This window comes from Manacus candei, unplaced genomic scaffold (assembly GCF_025592945.1).
Source record: "Manacus candei isolate 608988 ecotype Guabito, Panama unplaced genomic scaffold, ASM2559294v1 h1tg000152l, whole genome shotgun sequence".
Lineage (NCBI taxonomy): Eukaryota > Metazoa > Chordata > Aves > Passeriformes > Pipridae > Manacus > Manacus candei.
Window position 1 is genome coordinate 751,566 of NW_026138200.1, and position 22,786 is coordinate 774,351.

At 36.3% G+C, this 22,786-nt stretch overlaps 1 protein-coding gene across 7 annotated transcripts in view; it reads right to left on the bottom strand.

Annotated features, from left to right (window-relative positions):
• CPLANE1 (ciliogenesis and planar polarity effector complex subunit 1) overlaps nucleotides 1-22,026 on the bottom strand; it is a 56,180-nt gene extending 34,154 nt beyond the window's left edge. For 5 of the 7 annotated variants that reach the window (XM_051772290.1, XM_051772287.1, XM_051772289.1 and 2 more), the window contains exons 1-23: nucleotides 21,604-22,026; nucleotides 21,311-21,463; nucleotides 20,341-20,476; nucleotides 20,039-20,158; nucleotides 18,932-19,161; nucleotides 18,478-18,584; nucleotides 16,987-17,143; nucleotides 16,297-16,400; nucleotides 15,969-16,151; nucleotides 15,777-15,827; nucleotides 14,311-14,560; nucleotides 13,115-13,267; nucleotides 11,111-11,865; nucleotides 9,418-9,602; nucleotides 8,455-8,535; nucleotides 7,429-7,593; nucleotides 6,538-6,711; nucleotides 4,553-4,781; nucleotides 4,183-4,316; nucleotides 2,393-2,610; nucleotides 1,944-2,108; nucleotides 716-854; nucleotides 196-305 (exon numbers count right to left, since the gene is read on the bottom strand). In XM_051772290.1, coding sequence (XP_051628250.1) covers nucleotides 196-305; nucleotides 716-854; nucleotides 1,944-2,108; nucleotides 2,393-2,610; nucleotides 4,183-4,316; nucleotides 4,553-4,781; nucleotides 6,538-6,711; nucleotides 7,429-7,593; nucleotides 8,455-8,535; nucleotides 9,418-9,602; nucleotides 11,111-11,865; nucleotides 13,115-13,267; nucleotides 14,311-14,560; nucleotides 15,777-15,827; nucleotides 15,969-16,151; nucleotides 16,297-16,400; nucleotides 16,987-17,143; nucleotides 18,478-18,584; nucleotides 18,932-19,161; nucleotides 20,039-20,158; nucleotides 20,341-20,476; nucleotides 21,311-21,391 — 3,927 coding nt within the window. In that variant the 5' untranslated portion in view covers nucleotides 21,392-21,463; nucleotides 21,604-22,026. The remainder of the gene's footprint in view (nucleotides 1-195; nucleotides 306-715; nucleotides 855-1,943; nucleotides 2,109-2,392; nucleotides 2,611-4,182; nucleotides 4,317-4,552; nucleotides 4,782-6,537; nucleotides 6,712-7,428; nucleotides 7,594-8,454; nucleotides 8,536-9,417; nucleotides 9,603-11,110; nucleotides 11,866-13,114; nucleotides 13,268-14,310; nucleotides 14,561-15,776; nucleotides 15,828-15,968; nucleotides 16,152-16,296; nucleotides 16,401-16,986; nucleotides 17,144-18,477; nucleotides 18,585-18,931; nucleotides 19,162-20,038; nucleotides 20,159-20,340; nucleotides 20,477-21,310; nucleotides 21,464-21,603) is intronic. The other 2 variants (XM_051772292.1, XM_051772293.1) reach the window with 1 other exon arrangement.
• Between the last annotated feature and the right edge of the window lie 760 nt (nucleotides 22,027-22,786).

The following is a 22,786-nucleotide window of genomic DNA, read 5'->3' on the forward strand; positions in this document are numbered from 1 at the left end:
TGTTAGGAAGATGGAGTTCATATGGATAGCACTATTCTGCAGCATCACATACATGCTGCACCTTGTAGCACTGTGCTCATTTTGTCCTGTTAAGCAAATAGAAGTTCTCACAGAAATATACAGTAGACCTTTAGAATCCTTCTCATAGCTTCATGCAACTAAAATGTATTTTTACTGTATTACTAATATAATTACCTGCATATTGCTAATATTTTCCCTTGCAGCTTGGTACTGCCTACAGTTGTCAGACAATTTTTCACGAACATGAAACATCCAACATAATGCACATAACTCTCTGAACCCACCTACAACACAAATATGAAATACGGTGAGATGCTATTTAAATACGTTAAATAGAATAGCTTGGAATTTTTAGCTACAAGAAAGTAATTCACATTACCCTAAAAGTAGTTTTAGAAAAAAGAATTACTCATTCTTGATTTTTCAATATTGTTCTGCAGCTAGAACTCTTCAGTCCAACTTCATTTTCTCTCACACCTGTCAGGTCTGTAACATGTTCCCCCCACCCCAAATCCAGAAGAGCACATTTCAGAGTAAGAGTTTCGACAACTACCATAAAACCTGGAAAAGGAATGTCTTTCTGCACACACTGCAATATACCATTTCACGCTAATAAGAACTTATTTGCACCTGCAGATTTTCACTGGTTTTCTTTTTTCTAGCTCTAAGTTATTCTATGTTATTGCATACAGACCTAAAATTTTACAGGTAATATCATCAAACTGATGGGGTTCAGAAGAGGTAGTTCCACACAAAACAGTGCAGAAATTGCAGTAACGAAGCAAAGTCTCTGGGAACGGACTCAGCAAAGGAAGAGATCCTTTCATTCGAATCTACAGACAGTAAAAATAAAGAAATAAATAAACAATCAAAATGGAAATAAAAATCAGTTGACATTTTATATGTATCACTGCTAAATGCACAGCCTCTCAGTTATTAGCAGAATAACAGTAAATTCCCTTTCGCTTGCTTTCCATTTTCTTTAAATCACTATTCTGAAAATTCTTTTACAGAAATATGTTTAGTCTGAGCTATGGCACAAAAATGCTTTTGTTTGAATAGTACTCATGATTACCATGAAACACAGGAGTAACCAAGTATAAGAACAACAAAGATCACAATCAAGAAACCAGATTAATCCAATACAGTCCACGTTGCTGTTGCCAAGGCAGACTAGTTTTCCCTCCAGTTTCAGCTGGGACACCTGATCACCTTCCTGTGCCAGCATTAAGCACGTGACCATGCAATGAGCAAAGAGAAGGAATTATTTGTCAGTCATACCATTCCTGATCTGGATCACTGCATTAATGCTGGTGCAGGAGGTTGAGTCACACACATTCCCTTCTGTGGGTAAGTCAACCTTCTTTAAGCATCTGTGTAAAAATTACCTAAGAAAAACCTGACTGTACACAAAAAATTTTAACCACTATATTCCGATCTTGCTTCTGCACAAAGAAATTGCACAATAGTAGAATGATATCCTATAAATTCTGTGCAATAAGGTGACTCCTTTACCTGAAGTGAGCATTACCTTCTCTGCTACATATTCAGCCCTAAGTGAACTGGAACATGCTTCCAGCTAATAGCTATAACTCCCAATTAAAGGTTGCTTGCTCTTTTCAAATGGAGAAGAAAAGAATTTTACCAAGTAGATATAGAAAGACACACAGAAGGAAACACTTTATGAATTAGATACCTGATATCTTTAAGTTCTGGTTTCCTTAAAAAAAAAAAAAAAAAAAAAAGAACATGGAGTGTAAAACTAGATGACATGTAAAAAAACATGACATCAAAGCCCAGGTGAGACTGAATGCTTCTGCAATACAACTGCAAGCTTGTCAGTAATATTTACAATGAAATATGAATGTTATTAAAAAGTTATTAAATATGAAGTTATTAAAAAAACCCAGTAAAATTCTTACCTTCTGCATAACTTTTCTTGCCTGCTTCAGTTGTGTAATATACCACTGTGCTGCAGGGCAAGAACAATGAGCAGCCCGGAAGAGCAACATAATTCGCTGAAGAACTCCTGACACTTTCTGACGAATTTCTCTCTCCATTTTTAAAAGACTGTCATTGCCATCTTCCTGAATAATGAAAAAACAAACAAACCACAAAATTAGAAAGGACATATACCTAAATGCTGTTTTGGTCCCTAAAAGTATTTCCCTTCTTCTTTACAGCATAGATCCTTCATGGAAAAAACACAGAGGCACACCTACTTTCTTATCACTATGGTGTTAGTCAAGTAAATGAACGGACATGGGAAAAAAACAGAAAAATGAGCTGAAAGGAACCAGAACAAAGATCATGATCACTTCATAAATACATTCAAACAAAGACCCAAGAAACTTCTATCACACATGCTTACTTCACTGAGGGAAGCTGGCTGAGGACAGTATAACGGTGGCGCTGGAAGATAGAGCCCAACTGGAACCAAACCAGACAATTTTCTGCTGACATCCTTGGCAGAATCCATCAACAGGTGAAACGTCTCTGAGAGAATATCAGCATCTGCCATAACAGCTGCTTTCAGTAGTTCTTGTACTGAACTATAAAGAACATCTGCATCTTCCTCTTCAATGGGATCTATAAAATATTAAGCACAGAAAACAAAAAATTAATTGACTGAATACATGGGCCTTCATTTTGATATGAGGCTATGTTCTCAGAATTTGCATTAATCTATTACAATCATAGATTTCGCCTACTTGCTTTATGATAAGATCTCTCACAGTTGAAAATAGTATTCAATTCTTAATTTTAAATTTTCCCTATTAACGGGGAAGCTATTGCTTTTCTAGATAGAGAACAGTTCAGCCAGGCATTTGGCTGGAAAAAAAGTCTAGCAAATCATTCTTACCAAGCAGGCATAAACTATGTACACTATTAATAATGACTAAAACAACTCCTTTATCAGTAAGCACAAAGATCAAGGATCTCTTTTGTTGGATCTCTTCTACATATTAGTACATCTTTACCTCACCTCCTAGAGGCAGCAGGACATTTAACATACATCATTAACTGGTTCATGAAATTCACAGAGAATCATACTGCTCTACTTGCATTTCTACTCCTCCTGCTAGTCTTGAAGTAAATGCTGTCAAATCTTTCCAACTCCTTATCATACTTATAGATTGTTACATACAGCACATATTTGTGTATGCATCTATTTGAAACAAAATCCCTGGAAATGAGTACAAAAGAAGAATGTATATAATGTTAGAAAAAGATTAATTAACATCCACCTGCTGACAGGAACTTGAAATGTGGTCTTAAAACACACAAAAAGAGTAAGAAATGGAGATCTTGCCAGTAAACTTTCTGTAAAGTGTACATAAGGACAGGTTGATTTGACTAATTTTGTGAATTTTAGCAGTAAAATATTAAATTAGGTTGTATGATAAAAATCTCATCTACACACATACAAAGTAGCACAGAGATTGAATAGTACCCTAGACCCATCTACTCAGAGTAGAAAAATCAGCCCATAGGCTTATCTCCACATGCCCAGAGACGCACAGCAACAAATTATGTACTCAGAGAAATGGACACCTGTCCAGGCTTTTCCCAGGAGAGCCATCAGCCCCAAGGTCCAGTTATGAAACCTATCAAGATGAGCCAATGGGAGAGGCTCCCTTTAGTACCTCTTGGCTTGAGAGAGGTTACTGTCAAGAAGGATAAGACATACTACAGAATGCAGAGGAAGAGCTTTTTGGGATTGCACAAGGTTCATGATGGGATGTGTGTTTGTGTATGTGCCTACTGGGAACCCACTCAGCCTTGCTAGCTGCTGGACCTGGGGACATGGAGGTGCCAGGCTATGAGACACCAGACCTATCCCCTATGACAGAAAGGAAAACCAAAACTATACACCTTCACATAGCTAATTTTAAGTGTGATGACACCTTATATACTGTTCATACATTTGCTTTTTTAGCTTGTTCTAATGAAGCTTCAGTTTTCTTCCAAACAAGTTAATACCACATATAGTCCAATCAGGATTAGGACAGTATAGACTCCATTCCTGGACTGATCAAAGCCAAAACCCAAATCCCTATAGTGTAACAGTAATAGGCACATTGGAGAAGATGAGGAAGAGTATAACACAGTAATCAAATAACATGAAAAAAAACCACAATAATTTTTAATATTAAGTACCTGTAAACTTCTTGTATTTAATATGTCCTGATGTTTCAGAAGTTATTGGCTGCCCTAAAAAAGACTGTAACTTCTCCTGAAAAGTCTGCATTGGTGATAGGTCTAAAGGCAGGTGATGTTCCGTGTTTTTCAGTCTGAAAGTATAACAAGAAACTGCTCATGAATAACAAAGTAATAGCCATACATAATGCAATGAAGGTCTCTTAAATGAATATTTCAGCCAAAATGACTAATCATAACATATTAAGTCCTACACCTACCAGGAGCCTGGGAATACGAATTTTTGAGGAAAAGATGTCCATGTCACAAAGAACTTCATGCAGATAACTCATAACAAAATATAACACACTAATTCCAAACTTAAATTTACCTTGAAAATCCATCAGAGTTCTGACAATACAGTTGGTAGGCCAGACCAATTGAAACAGACAGTTTCCAGTCCCCAAGTGTGTGTGCTAACCACACAGCTTCTGGGATGAGTCCACCAATAAAGAACAAATCAAGAGCATATTCAGCTGTCCACACAGACAAAAGGTTCTGTTTCCTGACAGCTCTGGCAACCAAACAGTGTTGCAGCGGAATAACACGAGGAGGTAAGTCTGTAAAACAAAAAACACGTTTTAAAGTTTAAAGTTTATATGAAACTGCGTGAATTCATTTGTTCACATTGCTTTTGGATTGATTTCAGTGTACAATTGCTCTTTACTTTTAGGGCCTCACTATGGAGTTTATCTGCAGCAGACAGATGCAGCTTATGATACGATATAATAATGAGTTCAGAATAGCCTGTTTTTCTGCTTAATAATGTGGGATATGCAAGCAAGTGCAAAACTTATGAGTTTTTCTTACTTTAAAGACTTAATTGTACTGTTAGACTATTTGCAAATATGCTACATATGCATAGGATATACCAGAGAGTACACCCAAGATAAATGGAAATTCGGAGAGTTTTCCTAGTGTATCCATGTTGTTTGTACTCACTGCATTGCTTTACTGCAGAAGATAAAATGCTAAAATGCATTTTAGAGAAAGAATGTTACATAACACTCTGTGGTTCTTTGATTTTAGGAGAGTATATAGAGACAAGTTTCATACAAATTTAGTATTTCCTTTTTTCTGTAGATTTAGAATTGTTTTTCAAGGTTTTACATACTGGTTCGCCTGGAGAGGTGCTGATCAACATGAATTCTAAGGAGCTATTTGCTTCTCTCACAGTTTCTGTTTACTGCTCAGACAATGGCATTATTTAGAGTGATATTCACACTAACCCAGCTTGTGCTACATAATTTTACCAAGACTGCCTCAACACATACATGGATCTTTGCCTAATGGAAGTATTAAAATCAAGGTCTTATTTTGTAGCTTTCATCTGGAAAGCTGCCCAATTAAAACATCTAAAAGATCACAAAGAAAGAAATATATACCACTGCATAGTTTCTGTAGTACAGAAACATTAAAAATAGTCAGTGTATTCAAATAGACTACAGAAAACATAATCAATCAAAATAAGTTAATACTGTTAAAAAGTTTCTGGTGTTATAATATCGACCTACCTGTAGAGTACTTAAAATACCTCCAAATAAATCTACATTCCCACGGAAAAAATTAATACTGAATCCACAAGTTTCCTAACAAGGGAAATCTTTAAATAGAATCTCTTGCAGAAAACACATAAACCACATACTATGATAAATATTACTTCTCATAAAAATGCTGAAAAGCAGGACTTAAACTTAAACTCAAGTACTACTTGAGTTCAACAACAAACTGATTTGGCATTCCCACTTGTTTTGACAATACAGTGTCTGAAGCCTCTTGGATTCCAAGAGCTTGACTGTTAGATAAGCAAAAAACACTCATTTCTGGCTTTTCAGTTTGGGTCACAGCATATCAGATCCAATTCAACTATTTGTTAAGCCCTCCTTTTTTCTCACTTTTGGGAGGATCAAAGTCAGTCAGAGCCAGATCTTTAGGCATAATTGTGACAAAGGATGATAAAAAGGCTGACACACTTAATTGCCTTCCCTGCATGAGTCTTTAATAGTAAGACCAGTTGTTCCTCAGGTACTGAGCCCCCTTAGGTGGAACACAGGAACAGGGAGCAGAATGAAGTCTCCACAATCCAAGTGAAAATGGTCAGTGACCTACTACACCACTTAAGAGACACACAGATCTATGGAGCTGGATGGAATCCACCCAAGGGTACTGAGGGAGCTGGAGGAAGTGCTCACTGAGGCAGTCTTGTACTCGGGGAAAAGCTAACGATGATCAAGTTAAAGCATAACAGACAGTATTGATATACATGTAAAAAATTATCAAGATTTAAGCAAATTAAACTGCTTTTAGAGAAAATACCTTGTTTGATGTGAAGTGGATGCAGGATGTCAACACTGTGTGGGGGAAAGATGTAGAGCAGCTGATTTGTGAAATAAGCAGCCATGAACCGTGCCATGGACCTAATCACAGCCATGGCAGTCTCAGTATGAATGCTGGTTACCATCCATAGTTCATGCTGAAAATACTTGGTATCTAAAAAAACACATAAAATTAAAGCATTATGAAGAAAATGATTTTACATTTGAATGCTAAAATTGTTTAATTACGTTATAAAACATTTCTTTAAAGCAAGCAAACTTATTTAATTTCTTGATAAGCTTTCAGAACTTACACTAATTACACCTTATATTAATACTAGAAGAGTTTTATAACAGATTTTTAATGGCTGGAGATGGACCTCTAGTACTTAAGAGTAGCGCTGGGTCAAAACCCCACTTGTTTAAATTTGGAAATATAGATTTCACTTAGATTCAGACTTAATAGAAACAAAATTTACAATCATCTGCAAAAACACCTCACTGTTAACTTAGTATTGATGACCAAAATAAAATCCACTATTTTATCATGTTGTATCATAAAAAATACTAAATGAATACAAAACAAAATCACATAATTTTCCCCTTATTCTTGTTATCCAAAGTCTTTTCTTGAGGAGATTTGAGTCTAAAATATTGCTTTCACTATTAATTGTACAATGAAAGTTGTCTAAGCACATATTCCAACAAGTGCTGCTGAAAGATCATCTGAGAATCAGAAAAAGATCTTGGAAGTTACTGAAAACAGACTTCAGTCCAGTGTAAAGAGAAAAGTATGCTGTCAAGTGTGTGTGTGATGGCATAGAAATTAGACACTAGGTTATTCAAACAGTGTCAACATACCTTATCAGCCTTTTAGGCAATATTAACATACCAGAAAATTTTTCCATCTGACTTGTTGAAAGCTGTGATCGCCTTAGAATCTCTCCTACTAAATGATCACAGAGTCCCTGAGCTTCACACAAGTTATACTGATACAGGTGGCAAAATAATATTGAAAGATAATATCTAGTCTGAAGAAAACATGTTCTTTTTCCTCCTGTATTAAAAGATAAAAAAATAGGGCAGAAGTCCAGTTGGAAAAGAAACAATAAACACAAAATCAGATGCAGTGAGTGAAAATACTAGCTCTTCCCTCTCCAGAAACATATCTACATAAACATACATTTGAAGAAGTAGAAATCAGGAGCAGTTATTTTAGGATATGATCTTTCTACAACCTCTAAGTAACTAGTAAGTTAATGCTCATCCACAACATTTTTACTTCTAGAGATACAGTAGTTTTCAAAATAATACTGTGCATAACTGTTAAGACACAGACAAAGACAAGAGAGCTTAAGGGAGTTTAGCCTTCAAAGAAGGAATGCCTAAACCACAATGAAATTGCTTAGACATCCACCAAGCTTTCAATATTCTGAATATTTTTCTCAATGAGCTATTCCTCATCATAATGACCAACAAAAAATTTTCTCCTGATGCCTGGAAAGAGACACTGGTATATCCACTTCAAATCAACTCCTAAAAAAATTCCTGCCACAGGTTTTATTTTGTCACTTTCCAAACACTAAGTCTTTTCATTTTACAGCTACTAAAGGAATTGATTTTTGTTCATCTGTTTTTCATTGTCTCTTTCTTACTCACAAATATATCTAGAGCTTTTTTGTACCAAGTACATCGTAAACACAAGACAGTTTTGATACTAAAATAGAAGTGCACAGAATTTTCTCAGATATCAACCAGACTTAAGTTTTGACTGGTCTCTATTCAAATCCCAGCTTAATTTCAAATGTGCATTCTTTTTGTTTCTCACCCTCTTTTTTTTTTGAAGGGTAAATGGAGTCGCAAGTAGCTACGTAAAGCAATTACACAATTTACCCCCAAGAAAGATTTTATTCCCTACCTTTTGCCTTGGTTTCACAAAGAGACCTTTTCCAAGTGTCAACAGATTCTCTGTAGGAGCCTAAAAGGAATTGCTCCTCACCTATAGAAGTCACATATGTAACAAATTAAAAGCTCTACATGGTTACTTTTACATATGCAAACACACATGCACTTCAGTATTAGAGATTTATGAAAAGCAGAGTAAAATATGTGAGACTCTAGCAAATTCCTATTCTCACAGTTAAATCTAAGTTTTGAGCATATGAGCAAAGATTACTTTGAATACCCCTTCCCAGGACAGGTGCTATATTAGCTCCTCTCCAGGAGGAGCTAATGTATCGTATTGGAGTGACGTTGGAAGAGAATCTAGGAGTGTCATTTAAGGGAGAGAGACCAGGAACATGGAGATGAAACAGTATTGTGGTGGGAGACATAAATGGGAAGCTGGGCTTGGCAGTGTAGAAGTGAAAAGGAAGATAGAACATAGGACAGTAATGTGTAAGACATTAGGCTACAGCTATAGACTGCAAAATAAATATAATAGATTAAGTCTATTACCTTAGGTTACACTAATTTAGATGCTTAGTTGAGGCTGACTACATTTGCATACACAACATGGTCGTACCCACAATGATCACATGGAATAAACACATTGTGATGCCCATTCACTTCAGAGGAAACAACACAATTCAAAGGAGATCAGAATTCAGATCTTACATTCAGGTTCTTTAGGACATGGCTCAAAGCAAACTGAAGTCAATGTATTCTTTTTATTTTGCTCAACAAGCTCTAAAGATTATCTACAATCTACAGGTGTACCAGGACATTAAGTATTAAAGACAGAATTCTGACAAGAATTCTAAGAAAAGTCCCACTATTAACTTTTTTTTAAATCTGGTAGTCAGTTATTGATTGTCATTAAGTTGGACCTAATTTTCCTAGTATTTAGTTGACTGTGCAACTACCTAACATTTGTACTAACCAGATACAGAATTAATCTTCAGATGTTGTTCTAATGTCACTTTTGAAGACTGGAGGGTTGCTTGTATATGACTTATAAGCAATGAGACAACAGAAGCTTCTTCTACATTCTTGTTCACTTTTCTTTTCAGTTGCACCTGATACCAAACTGCTTTCTTATATAATAATCGCCATAGTACAATCAACCTGTAGTTCAAGAAGTACAATATTATGAAATTAAGCAAGAATTAAAAAAGTTACTTACATCTATTTCTTACTACCTTGTATTTTACATTGCGCACCTGAAAATTAAATTATATCAACTACTTTCTTGACTACAATGAGGAGAAAAAAACATTCATTCTTCAAAATTTGCCTAAACACAGTAATCTGCTTTATGCACCCAAACCCCCCCAAAAATTAATCCTCTTGCTAGCTAAACACTGGGAAATGAAATAATCTCAGAGAAACCTCAAAACAGGCATCAGTATCTTGCTTATAACAACTGATTAAAAATACAATTAAAGTATACACAGAAAAGCAAAGACAGGAAAACAAGACTACAGAGCATGCTTTTAGGGCTGGCAAGTCCCTGTTGTCCAGCACAGACACACCAGATCAGATATGTAATAAGCTTGATGATACAAGCAAATACACATTGTTAGGGACTTGAAAAAGAACTGCAACACCTCTGCATCTTCTTCCCAAGTACTATTGTTTCCATAATTAACACATACAGAGTCAGTCATAGGCACAGTGGTCAGTTCCTCCATAACGATTAATCAAAAACATGGATTATCCTCTCAGAGACAACTGAAATTTGTCAATCGCATTTGCAATGAACACATTATTATATTTTAAGATTACTGAGGAAACATGTTTTACTGTAGTAGAATTAAATTTATGAGTTAAAATACTTCTTTGGTTCTAAGTCTCTGGAAAGGAAAATCCTGCTTGTATGAATAATACACTTGGATCCATCTGAGTTCTGCAGTACAGAAATACTCCAGTGACAATAATACATTTTCCCAATAGTTGGATAGCACACTTCAGTTTAAGTGTCTTCCAAGTTTATGTGTATATCTTCAAAGAAAAAGTAACTCTCATAGTTTAGTAAGCTTCCACAGACTGGGCTTTTTCCTATTGCTTTGAGGCACCACATTCATAATCAATACAAACTTTGCAGACTAAATTGACATTGTTGATATATCACATATAAGCAGGCTCTTGCTCCATAGAATTCACAAATGGGAAGGAGTGAAAGTACAAGAGGCAGTTAAAGCATCCAAAGTTACAATACCTGGATTGATGCTGCATTACCAGACCTGGTGTGAGCTGTCAACCCATCAATTATCTCTGAATTAATTTGCAGTAATTAGTTTAGTCACCACAACTTAACTATATTCATCTTTAGGTCTTAGGCTTAATCTGCGTGCTTTAACAGATTATCATGCCTTTCCATTGAGTAAAAGGCAGAAAAAAACAAAGGGATGTTGCAATCACAGTGTAACTAATAAAATTTAGTTCCAACATATAGAATCATTTAGGTTGGAAAACACCCTTAAGATCACTGAATTCAACCATTAGAACTCCTGGTCATAAAAGGAGATCATGTTGGTCAGGAAGGATCTGCCTTTCACAAACCCATGCTGGGTGAGCCAGGTCCCCTTGTTGTCCTGCATATTTTTATTTCCCCATGCAAAGATTTTTCATACCTTCTTTCTGTTTTTGCATCATGGTTTACTCGAGGAGGTTCTCTAAGCAGAGATTTCAGTGAGCTGAATTGCTGAGTAGTATTGTCATCAAGAACTAAGAAAATAGGCACAGTAAGGGAGTCCAGTTCCACAAGAAAATTACCATTAGAAGATGCAAAAAAATTCTCATACTGTAGTACACACACACTACTGAGAGTGTGAGAAACCATTTTTAAAAGACAGAAGCATGCCAAAAGGTTTTTTGAGAACAACTGATCTTGTTGCTGTATAAGCAGCAGTTTCAAAGTTTCTAATGTCAGTTTTACCACATGTCCAGTTAGACTGGCTCTTGAATGCCAGCACAAGGCAGTCAAACACTGCTGAAAATACTTTAGGACACAATGCATCCATTGAGTATTCTTCACAGACTTGTTTAAAGATGCATCCTGGTTTAGGAAAGAACATTTCACAAACTGAACAATGCTGAAAAAATGGATAATGCAGTTCACTGTGTAATTCAGCAATGTATCCTTCTCTTCCATATTTTTTGAAATCCCTATCTGCCAGGCAGTAAGGAGGTTTTTCTGAATGGAATATAGTTTCAACGATGATTTATCTTTCTCTTCAATATCATCTGCATGCATAGTATCAAACATTGATGCAAATTCTAAGTGGCCTTGATCAGCTTTACCAACAACTGAAAGGATTCTTTGGTTATGAAAGCTGGGAGAGCTACTGTAAAACTGCTTTTCATCATCTGATTCTTCTTCATAATCCTAAATCGGACAGAAAGAAAACTCCAGTATAAATCAAGTTTATTGAGAGAGGGCAGTCTGCAAGGAATAACCATTTGGTCGGCCTTTCAAATGAAATCTTTATGCTTAATTAACTTGCTTAAATGTTAGTAAGTTTAATTCACAGCAGTTTTATCTTGATCTCAAATTAAATGTGATTATTTGTAATAGTTGGGCAGACAGAAATTAAATTACCTAACAACAACACCAAAAAAATTACACTGCCAACAGAGCAGTAGATTTTATAGTAGAAAGTGAAACCATGTCTTTCACTAAGCTCAGAACATGAGAAAGAGTTTTTCCAGATACCTGTAAGATATAAAAGCCATTCAACAAAAGCCCTAAAGCTTCAGAGAACAAACTAAAACACAAAAACATGAAATGCAGAAATGGAGTTGGGAAAGGCTGCACAATAACTACGATCACAGGGCCACTATTCCAAAAGACACACACAAATTTTGGAATTGATGAAACAACCCTCTGAAACTGGGGATAACTATAACTATCTTATTTACTAAGGATAACACTGTTCTTATTAATATACTCTACAGTTCCAGTATATCCAACAGTGTAATGTTACATTTTATTACGAAGTGAAGCTAATAGTAACCTCCAGTATGTAAAACAAGAAAGATGGAGAGGGACTTTTTACATGGGCATGTAAAACAAGAGGACAAGAAGGAATGGCTTTAAACTGAAAGAGGGCAGGTTAGATCAGACAGTAGACAAAAATTCTTTACTCTGAGGGTGGTGAGGCACTGGAAGAACTTTTCCAGAGAAACTGGACAAGTGCCTCATCCTTGGAAGTGCCCAAGGCCAGGCTGGATGGGGTTCTGGGCAACTTGATCTAGGGGAAGGTGGCCCATGTTCCTGTTGGAACTACATGATCTTTAAGGTCCCTTAACAACTGAAAACATTCTACAATTCTATTAAAATACAATAAACTGAGGTACATGTAGACCAGCACATATTCTTCAAAAAGTTAATGCACTGCTGAAAGAAATAAAACATTTGAAAATAGAAACATGTGAAGAAGAATCAGTTGAAAAAAAAAAATTGTATTCCTCACATCTATACAGAAAACAAAAATTTAATCAACAATTAATTACTTTAAATATATATAATAAGAGCAAATATATCTATATTTGAAAAAAAACACTATTCTTTCTAATTAGAATACCTTAAAATTACATAATTTCACAATTATAAGTGGAAAAATGCTATTAAGTACCAGTAAATCCACAGTTTTCTCGCTCATTTCCGTTGTGTCTTTCTCCAGGAACTTTGGAAGGGCAGAAAAGATGGAACTTTGGTTTTGAACTTGTTTTAAAAGGCTAGCTTTTAAAGACAACAGTGATCTTAAACACTGAGATCTCCCTTTAGGCTGAAAGAAATAAAAATAACAGAAAACATATTATCAGTCTTGAGCAAGACAGACACTTAATAAGTCAAAGAAGTAAGTTACTTCTGTTAAAAGCTTCAGTTCAGAAGTCCCAGACAGAAAGGGAGAACAGGTCTGCAAGTATCTTTTGCACAGAAACAAGCTGTCATTTGACCATGCTTCAGGAAAGCAGAATTCTCTCAGCACCAGACAACTTTAGTTTCATACTGAAAGAATTTGCTTGCTTCATCCCTAAGAGGCCCTAAAAGCTTCCCTGTATGTAAGGTTTTCTTGCATTCTTACTAGTAACATATTTCTTTAAATGCCCAAATCCTTGTTCACTATTCTAGCTTATGCATGAATACCATGATAACTCACTTCTTCAAAAATTCAAACCAGAAACTGAATTGGAAGAGAAGTTGTATTCCATCAGCAAACACAAAAATTCTGAACTAAATATCTATTATATCTTATATGGTTGCCAACAGCTGCAGGACCTTTTCTTTCAATGGTTTCCTTTCTCCCAAACTTAGCTCAATTTAGAAGTCACAGAGAAATGAACAAAAAATGCTTTTAAGCAAGCTTTAATTGCCAGGATGCATACACACTGAATCACTGGGACTGCTGCTGACTGCTCCAAAACAGCAGCTGCCTGAGATATAGGATTTACAGAATCCTTTTTGCATCATTCTGAAAGGATGAGTTGGTAAGAGTAGCATAATGCCTGTCAATGCTCTGAACCAACTCTATAGAAGCAGAAATTCCTATTTCTCTTGCAGTACCAGGAAAAAGTAACATAGGACAATTAAGACTGTTCCCTTCACTACATTTTACTGAAATATCATCCAGACATGAAGGGAACAAAATTTCAGGAAAACTGTGTATTCATTGTTTTGCAGACCAACACTATTCTCAAAACAACTTTATAATTCAAATAAATTTAAGCAAATATCGCAGTAAACTAAACTGAGGTACTTGGTTTAGAATTCACACATTTTCATACAGATAAAGCTTTTTACTTAGAGCTTACTGATTCATAACTCTACCTTGAAGTTCTGCAAATTCTGACGGATATTTTCAAGCTGTTGGGTTGAATCAAGCAAAAGGGATTTTATAAATCCTGATGGTGAAAAGTTGTTAGGAAATCTAAGCACTGTTATCATGTATCCATCAGAGACAATGAGGTAGGGTAATCTCGAATGTGAAGCAACAGAGAATCTCTGTCTCATAAGGTCACGTTCAGAATCTGAAGAAGCAGGAGACTGGCCAGAGTCTTGACAAAATGAGTGCTGCTGTCTAAAACAAAGATACATCAAAAATTAGGAGGCAATTCTCATATGTAATAACCATGAACAGAAGAGAGAAGAAATAACTTAAGAACATCTAATGCCATGTATTCCACTATCCCAATAACTCCTCTCAGAATCCTAAGAAGTGTCCAAATTTTTGCAGGGTGAGCATTATGGACACAATATTTATGCTCGTAAAATACCAATATTTTGTTGCAGTAGTAACTTTTTCTAATTTAAATAAAAATAAAAACAGCTTTTGGTATCCATTTATTATTTTAAGAATTGTATTTTTTCATGATTTGACTTTAAATTTCTATATTATGTATTGTTATTCACCTCTTACTAGGTATGACAAATGCTTGAAAATGAAACTTGAAGTCACTTCTAAGAAAGTCACACATAAAAACCAAAAAATCCCTCAAGATATTAATCTTAGGATTTCAGTATCAGTTTAGATATTCGAAAGAAAAATATACAAGCACACAAGTCTTCACTTTCAAAAGAGGTCTTAGTCTTTTCTTACAGAGAAATCCCTCCTTAATGAGCTCCAGAAAGCTGTGTTAATATTAGCCTCATAACATATTATTGCCAAGTATAAAATTATTGTTTGTGTTTATTTGAAAAAAAAGTAGCTGCATATATTCAATAAATAAAGATAATTCATGTATTTTAATACATTTTATTATCTGACTTTTCAACCAGGTAATGTAAGAAGGTATCATAATGTTTTGAACATCTTTATGAGATGTTACATTTACATACTATCTGGCTTCAGTCAACCAAAATTGATGGCATTTAAAAAAAAAATCTAACTAATCTAACTTTAGATTCTGTTTTGTTTCCTCTAATTATTGGGGCTAAATTACTTTTTGTAACTTTCAGTTTATGCTGAAGAGTGTTATCAGAGATCCTTCTATTCCCTAATGCACCCAGTAGCGTGATTTCAAAATTTAGATCTGAAGAACCCCAAAAGAACATTTTAAAACCTAACTAGTTTCTGTCCATGTAAATATGTTATTTATGATGTCTGATATGGAAACTTTATATCAAGTTCTATAGGTAAAATTAAATACTTAGCAGGGAAATTGCACCAGATTAAAATAAATTTGCACTTCTAGTACTTCTGTAAGTTTAATTTCTTCTTACATCACAAAAACATGCTATTTATAATTACTAATACAAATACTTTTCGAAAAGCGAATCACAGGATGTATACTTACAATGTCACAACGTCAACTTTCATCACGACAAACCCATTACAAGAAAGAGAACTATGAATGAGAAACAGATACTGAGAAGACAAGCAAGAGAGTGAATTTGAAAGATTACTTTTATGTAATATTATAATAAATATGATAGAAAGTAAGGTAAGACCATAAGACAGAAACATATAAACATTCAAACCCTTTTACCTGTATGTTATTAGTGGATGAAATGGAATAAACTGTGCTGGTCCAAATTCTACAGAGCAGCCAGATGCAATTAAGGTCAGCAATTCACCCATGCACGTCAATAAAATCAAAGATCCGCGTTTTAACATGCAAGCCAAGAAAAGGCTATCAGGAGTCCAACTCATATCACCAACCCAGTAAGATCTAAATTAGACAGGTAAAAAAAATATTTTTTTCTCTGTCACATTTCTGCATCAGAAAGTTAGAATATTTATAAAACAAACAAACAAACTACAACACAAAACTAAAAATATTCACTGCAACAGCAGAAACAGCATCGAATACTGACCTGATTAACTTGGATGGGACTGTGTTACTCTTGCTACTACAACCTTTAAGGCTACCCGAAACTGTAACAAAATTCAGTGTGTTTAAAAACAAAACCTGAGTGGCCTAGAAAGAAAAAATAAATGAAAAGACATACATAAATGTTTGTATCAAAATGTCACTATTGCAAAAAAACCCAAAGTCTATTACTAAATAAAAGCCTATTTGATGTAATGGAAATGTTATTACACACAAAAGTGACATTGCACTTAGTATTTATTACTGTTACAGTATTTATTAAATTCTATACCTAATTCTACATTTGAAATATAATTAAGAACTATAATATACTCAATAGATAATTTGATATTGGGATATTTGATAGTGGGAACATCACCTCCAATATGTATTAGGCTGAGGCTTGACTGAGAATCACCAAGAGTCTTTGCAGATATAATGCAGTAACTGAAATTAATTTCTTTATTATTGAAGCTTAGAAATGACAGAGGAGATTACATGGACTTCTAACTGAACACCACATTCAAAACATTACAAGCTGTAGTAGAATATTTTAGCTATTGATATCAATGAGAATATAATCCCATCTATCTCCATGAATGCTGACAAATCATCCTAAAACTGTGTTTTTAAATTCTGCTACCACTTTATGTAAACTGCAGTATTAGCTTAAATGATGCACTATCACCCATACCTTTGGATCAGCTTGATTAACAGCTACTGCAAACAGAAGTCCATCTCTTGCAAACGCACATAGCAAAGCTCCTCTTGACTTTACAGACACACACTGAGGAACCAAGTCAACAAGGGAACAAGTCTGCTGTACCCACTGGATCTGGTATGGCAAAGAACTGGATACCAACAAAAAGACAACAAAACCAAGTGGTTATGCTGAATGGGATGATTCACTGTAGTAAAAAACCATGCAAGACAAGACTATATAAAGCACAAACAACAAAAAGAACCCCAACCTTTTTTTCTTCAAACGCCTTACAAATGAAAAAATATTTTGTATTCACACGAGTTTAAATATTATGCCCTAGCATTGAGAATTATTTTTATGGGATAGGAATTTGGGCTATATATATAGATATATACCTATATATTCAAATAGATATAGATGCATGACATAATTAAGGCAGTTGCATTCTAGCCAGGAACAGCTTTCTCAGACCTTGTAACACTATCCACAAGAATACTCAGAACTTGAAAATCAATAGTATGCTGCTCTGAACGAAGAAGTTGTTGGTGCCCCATTACTGGATGTGGTCATGACTTCAGGCTGCAGTTGCTACATATATATACACATTTCTACATTGAGTATGTTATGCTTTATTTAATTTTCTATATTACCTGAAAGACATTATCATGTTACTGATAAACTTTGTGGACATTAGATCAAGGAGGACATCATTACTAAGTCAGTATCAAAGTACCACGTCACATTTAGGGCAAAATTTTAGCAAGTTTTTCAAATGACACCTGCAGAGGACATTTCCATTTAAACTTATAGATTTGTGTATCTCATTTAGGAAGAGGAATCTATGCTCAAGATAATCGCTCAATTGCATTTTTATGTGGTTGTATAATTATTTCAATACATGGTCCCAACCCAGAGAAAAACACACCCACTCTTTCACAGCCAAGCAAAAGAGATGAAAAGGGGAACAGAAAACAAATAAAATACACAAATCTGCATAATAAAGAAGAGGAAGATGTATTCAAGGCATTCATGGCTGCACAGTATAAGAAATAGAAGAAAATATAAGATACATAAGTAATAAGAGGAAAAAAAACAAGAAAAAGACATTCTATTAGCACGATGCAAAAAACTCTGACAGTAAAACGTGTGCACAGATGTTTATGTATGCATAGCCACCTACACAGAATGATAAATACACTCAGTTTTATTTAGATGTAAGCTAATAATGAAATATGGAATATGTAAGTAAATGCTGTTACATTAATTACATTTTACAAGGATCATGTAGCAATAGGACAGGGGAGAAGGGCTTTGAACTGACAGAGGGTATGCTGTGAACTTACATATGTAAACATAAGTAAGAACTTGTAACCACAGGATAATTGGACATAACTGTGTTCAATCGCAGCTCTGAGTCCCAGCTCTAAATAATAATTAAAATTACCCCGAAGCTATTGTAACTTCAGATATCTTTGAACTTACCTAACATGTTTAAAGGTATTTTCGTGCCATCGAAGAACCAAAAATGTGAGCACCAAACACTCTCCAGAGTAAAATATGAAAGTGCATAAACAGCAATCACCCAGTATCTGTGGGAAAAAAGGACACAATCAAAACGAACACAAAAAGCTCATTACACACAATTTTCTCTTTAATTATCTATACAATTAAATCAATAGCTACTACAATTCAGATTAAATAACATAATGTTGTCATTCAGAAATGTAAGGGCTGGCAAGAATATTAAAAGGCTAGATAAACTCTGATCTGATCCAGTAGGGCTGTTCTTATGTTGTCATTAAAGGTAACATGACCTGAACTATTAAGTTTACACACAATACCAAACGGGCAGCCATTGCTCTCAAAATTCAGTATAGCTTCTCTGGCTCTAATTTAATTAGGAAATTAAATTATTGCTTTAGGGATTATTTTTTACCTCATTCTGTATGAAAGCAGCATGCAATCCAACTTCTTTTTCTTCAGTAGAAGGCAACATGACTGATTTATCAGGTAAAATTTGCGTCCAACGCCCAGAAGAAGAGTTTTTATAAGAGGATGTATTTTCATGTTCTGTGCTCTCCCACAAAAAGACACATGCTGTAGGAGTAGTTAACAGTGCCTTTCTGCCATCTCCAGATACATACAAGTACAACCTCATTAAACACTCTGGAGGAAAAAAAAAAACAAAACCAAAAAAACAACAAACAAAACAACGTGTTATGACAGTTTCTGTTCCTTTGTTAGACATAGAATGAAAAACAATAGAGAAAGGAAACTTCTTTTCTTGTCTATCACAAGAAATCCCAGCTGCCACCTTAAGTATCTTCCATTTCCAGCTTCACCAGTGATAGCAGACCTTGGGCAGCTATGTCAGAAGGGATGTCCATTTTTATGCACGTTATGAATTATCTTTCCCACCAGACCCAATCATCAGAGATGTTTCCTGAGATTGCCTTTCTTGAAACCCATCTTTCATGAAAAGAAGCAATAAATGTGTAACTGCTCTACTATGTATTACCTTTAGTTCCTAATTGCACCACTAATCTTCCCTGAAATGGCAGAATTGCTTGTACAATACCTCACTTTACAAGCTGGTATCAGTGATATTTCCAATACGTGATAATATTTGATACTTAAGTTTGCAAATATGTGCCTTTATTTTGTTCCCTCCAGCTAGCATTTGTCATAAAATCCCACTTACAGAACAAGCTTCAAGTTATCCATATACCGTTTACATCAGATGTACATCTGCTCTAAAAAGTATTAATAACCTAGTCAGGAACCGAACAGCTAAAAACTAACGATTAAAAAATACACTTACAGCTTTTGAGAATTAATTACTACTTAAAGGGGATTACTAAACACAAATACTTGCAGCATTCAAATGACAAAAAAGACACTTGCCAAAGTTGAGGTAGCTTACAAATTATACACATGCAAAACAATGGGAAAATATAGCTTTACTCATGAAATAAGATTTAAGGAAAAGAAAACAACTTTCCTTCTATTCCATTTTTCACAGGATTAATTGAAAAAAATCTACCTTGTGCTGCTGCCACTACTTTCCTGGACTCTTCAATTGCTGGCACAATTTTCAAACAGTCCCGATCTTTATTCCAAAGAAAGAGCTCTCCTGTTGTAAGTATTCCTGCCAACCAAGCAGCTGTGTTCATTGGGGGAGAGAAGTTTTGAAGGATATTATTGTGAAGTACTTAAATTACTGCTCTTCCATCTTAGCCACAGTTCTAAAGTTGACACTAAACTGGCAAATCCTTAAGATATTCTTTCTAGACTGTTACAAATAAAATAGCATGAACTTATAATACACGAGATATTATACTTAACCATTTCCTGATGTTGTTAAGACAACCACATTTTTCAACAATGACTGCAGCTGAGGGATTTTCTTCCTTGTCTTCCCTGATACCAGGTTAATTTCATTTATATGTTTACCATCTAGAAGAAAAATAGCCTCTTTTTCCTGTTAAAAGAATAAAAGAGTATTTAATTTTTTAAAATGTTATTTTCTACACAAGCCTGCAAAATAATGCACACATAAAAAATGTTACAGTAAATAATAAAAAAAAATTGTTAAGAGCTGCAATTGCCATACTAACTTCATTCTTTGGCATATCTGCTTTACGGTACAGCATCATATCTAGCATCAACCTACAGATGAATTTGATTCACAGGTTTCAAACTACCAAGCTAATTTTACAGTCATTATTAAAAACTTCTTCAAAGTAACTCTATGTGCTAAAAAGATAACAAAAATTGGACGCAATCTATCTTGTCTTGTAGTGTTTAATTTAGTGAGATATTTGTCAGTGATTCCAATTAAAAAAAAAAAATTAATTGGTCTCAAATTACTACCTACTTAAATTCCAATCACAGATGAGAAAAAAAATTACTCTTGTTTTATTGAAAAAGTCTAAGAAAGCATGTCTTTCAACAAATGCAGGATGCAATGGGGAAAAAGAAATTGTTCACATTTCCCACAGCATTCTGTAAAAAGTTATGAAAAACTAGAACCACCAAAACAACAATCTCATATAAGCAACAGGCCTTTTGTGAAGGAAAACAAACAAAAAAGGCTCTGCATTGTTTCTCTGAGAAATCTTGAATCTCCAAGCTCATGTCAATAGGATAAAAACCCAAGCCATTTATTTTAATAACTCTTAATATGCATTCAAATCACTTCCTGAGGCTTTTTTTACCTAAACCCTCCTCAAGTAAGTGGAAGTGCAAAGTATTATATAATTAGAAACCCTACTCTTGGTAGAATTTTATTTAAATAGAAGTTCATTACACTTACCTGTCCAACCCACGAGATGCGAGGCCACGGTTTTCTTTGCTTGATAGATGTAGAGATGAGAACATCGAGCTTAATCTCCATTCTTATTGGGTCTCTAGGTAACCATTATACAGAAACGGCAAATAGTGGCTCTTTCACACATTCATAAAGAATCTGAAGAAAGGAAAAACAAGCAAACAAAAAAAGGACCAGAAGTTTCTGTTATATTGGGGTGGGAGCAGAAGGCAGGAAACCAGGCGCAAACTCCTGACTACAGCAGCTTCCCGCTGAACACAAACAGAGGTGATGCTTACCCAAACTCTCTTTTCACTTTGGCTGCTTACGGGCGATGTGCTGTTCAGCCGTGCGGGTTATTACACGGTCGTTCAGGTGTTGAGAGAGAGAAGCCGCAAGACAGAGTACATTGCTGAGAACTCTAAAAACACAGAAAACGGGGAAAACGCCTCCCAGCCTCCTAGGGCAGGGGATCAGGAATGCCAGTGGCTGGGACGCCCCTGGGAGGGCCGACCGCTCACCCGCGCCTGGGGACGGGAGAGCGGCACCAGCTGCCCCCACCGCCTCCGTGCGCCATCCTCGGGAACCCGCTCTGTTTGTGCGAGCTCCTCCCTCGGGAAACGAACAGCGGGAGGAGCGGCGGCCCAAAGCGATGCTCACTCGGCACAATAGCCGGAGCCGCAGCGCTGGGAGAGCCCCGACCTGGCGGCCCCGGCTCCGGCTCCAGCCCCGGCCGCAGCCCCAGCCCGCGCTCTGCCCCGCTGCCCCCGCGCCGTCGCAACCGCCGGGGCCGGGCCAGAGCAGAGCGCAGCCGCAGCGCCGCCCCAGCACTGCCCCGCCCGGATGGATCCGGAGGGATGGTCCCGGTGGGATGGTCCAGGTGGGAGGGTCCCGCCGCACAAGGGCGGATCTTCCTCTGCCTCCCCGAGCCAGGCTCCGCGTACAACCGCCGGCTACCCCTCCACTTCTGAGCCCGCCGGCTTGGCAAGCTGGGTGGGAGCCTCGCTCGCAGCCTAGAAAGCCAACCGTATCCCGAGCTCCATCCAAAGCAGCGCAGCCACCAGGACGACATAGGTGATTCTGCGCCTCTAACCTGCCCTGGTGAGACGCCACCTGTAGCATTGCGTCCAGCTCTGGGATTCCCAACACAGGAAGGACATACACCCGTTAGAGCCGGTGCAGAGCAGGGCAGCGACGATCAGGTGGCTGGAGCACCTCTCCTATGAAGACAGACTGCGGTTGTCCAGCCTGGAGAAGGCTCTGGAGAGACCTCATTGTGGCCTTTCAGTAATAAACAGGAGCTTAAAAACAAGAGGGGGGGGGGGGGCTTTTTACAAGGGTGGAATGTGACAGGACAAGGGAGATCGGTTTTAAACAAAAAGAGAAAAATTTTAGATTGGATGTTACAAAGAAACGCTTTGAGGGGAGTTGTGGCTGCCCCATTGCTGGAAACATTCAAGGCCAGATTGGACTGGGCTTTGA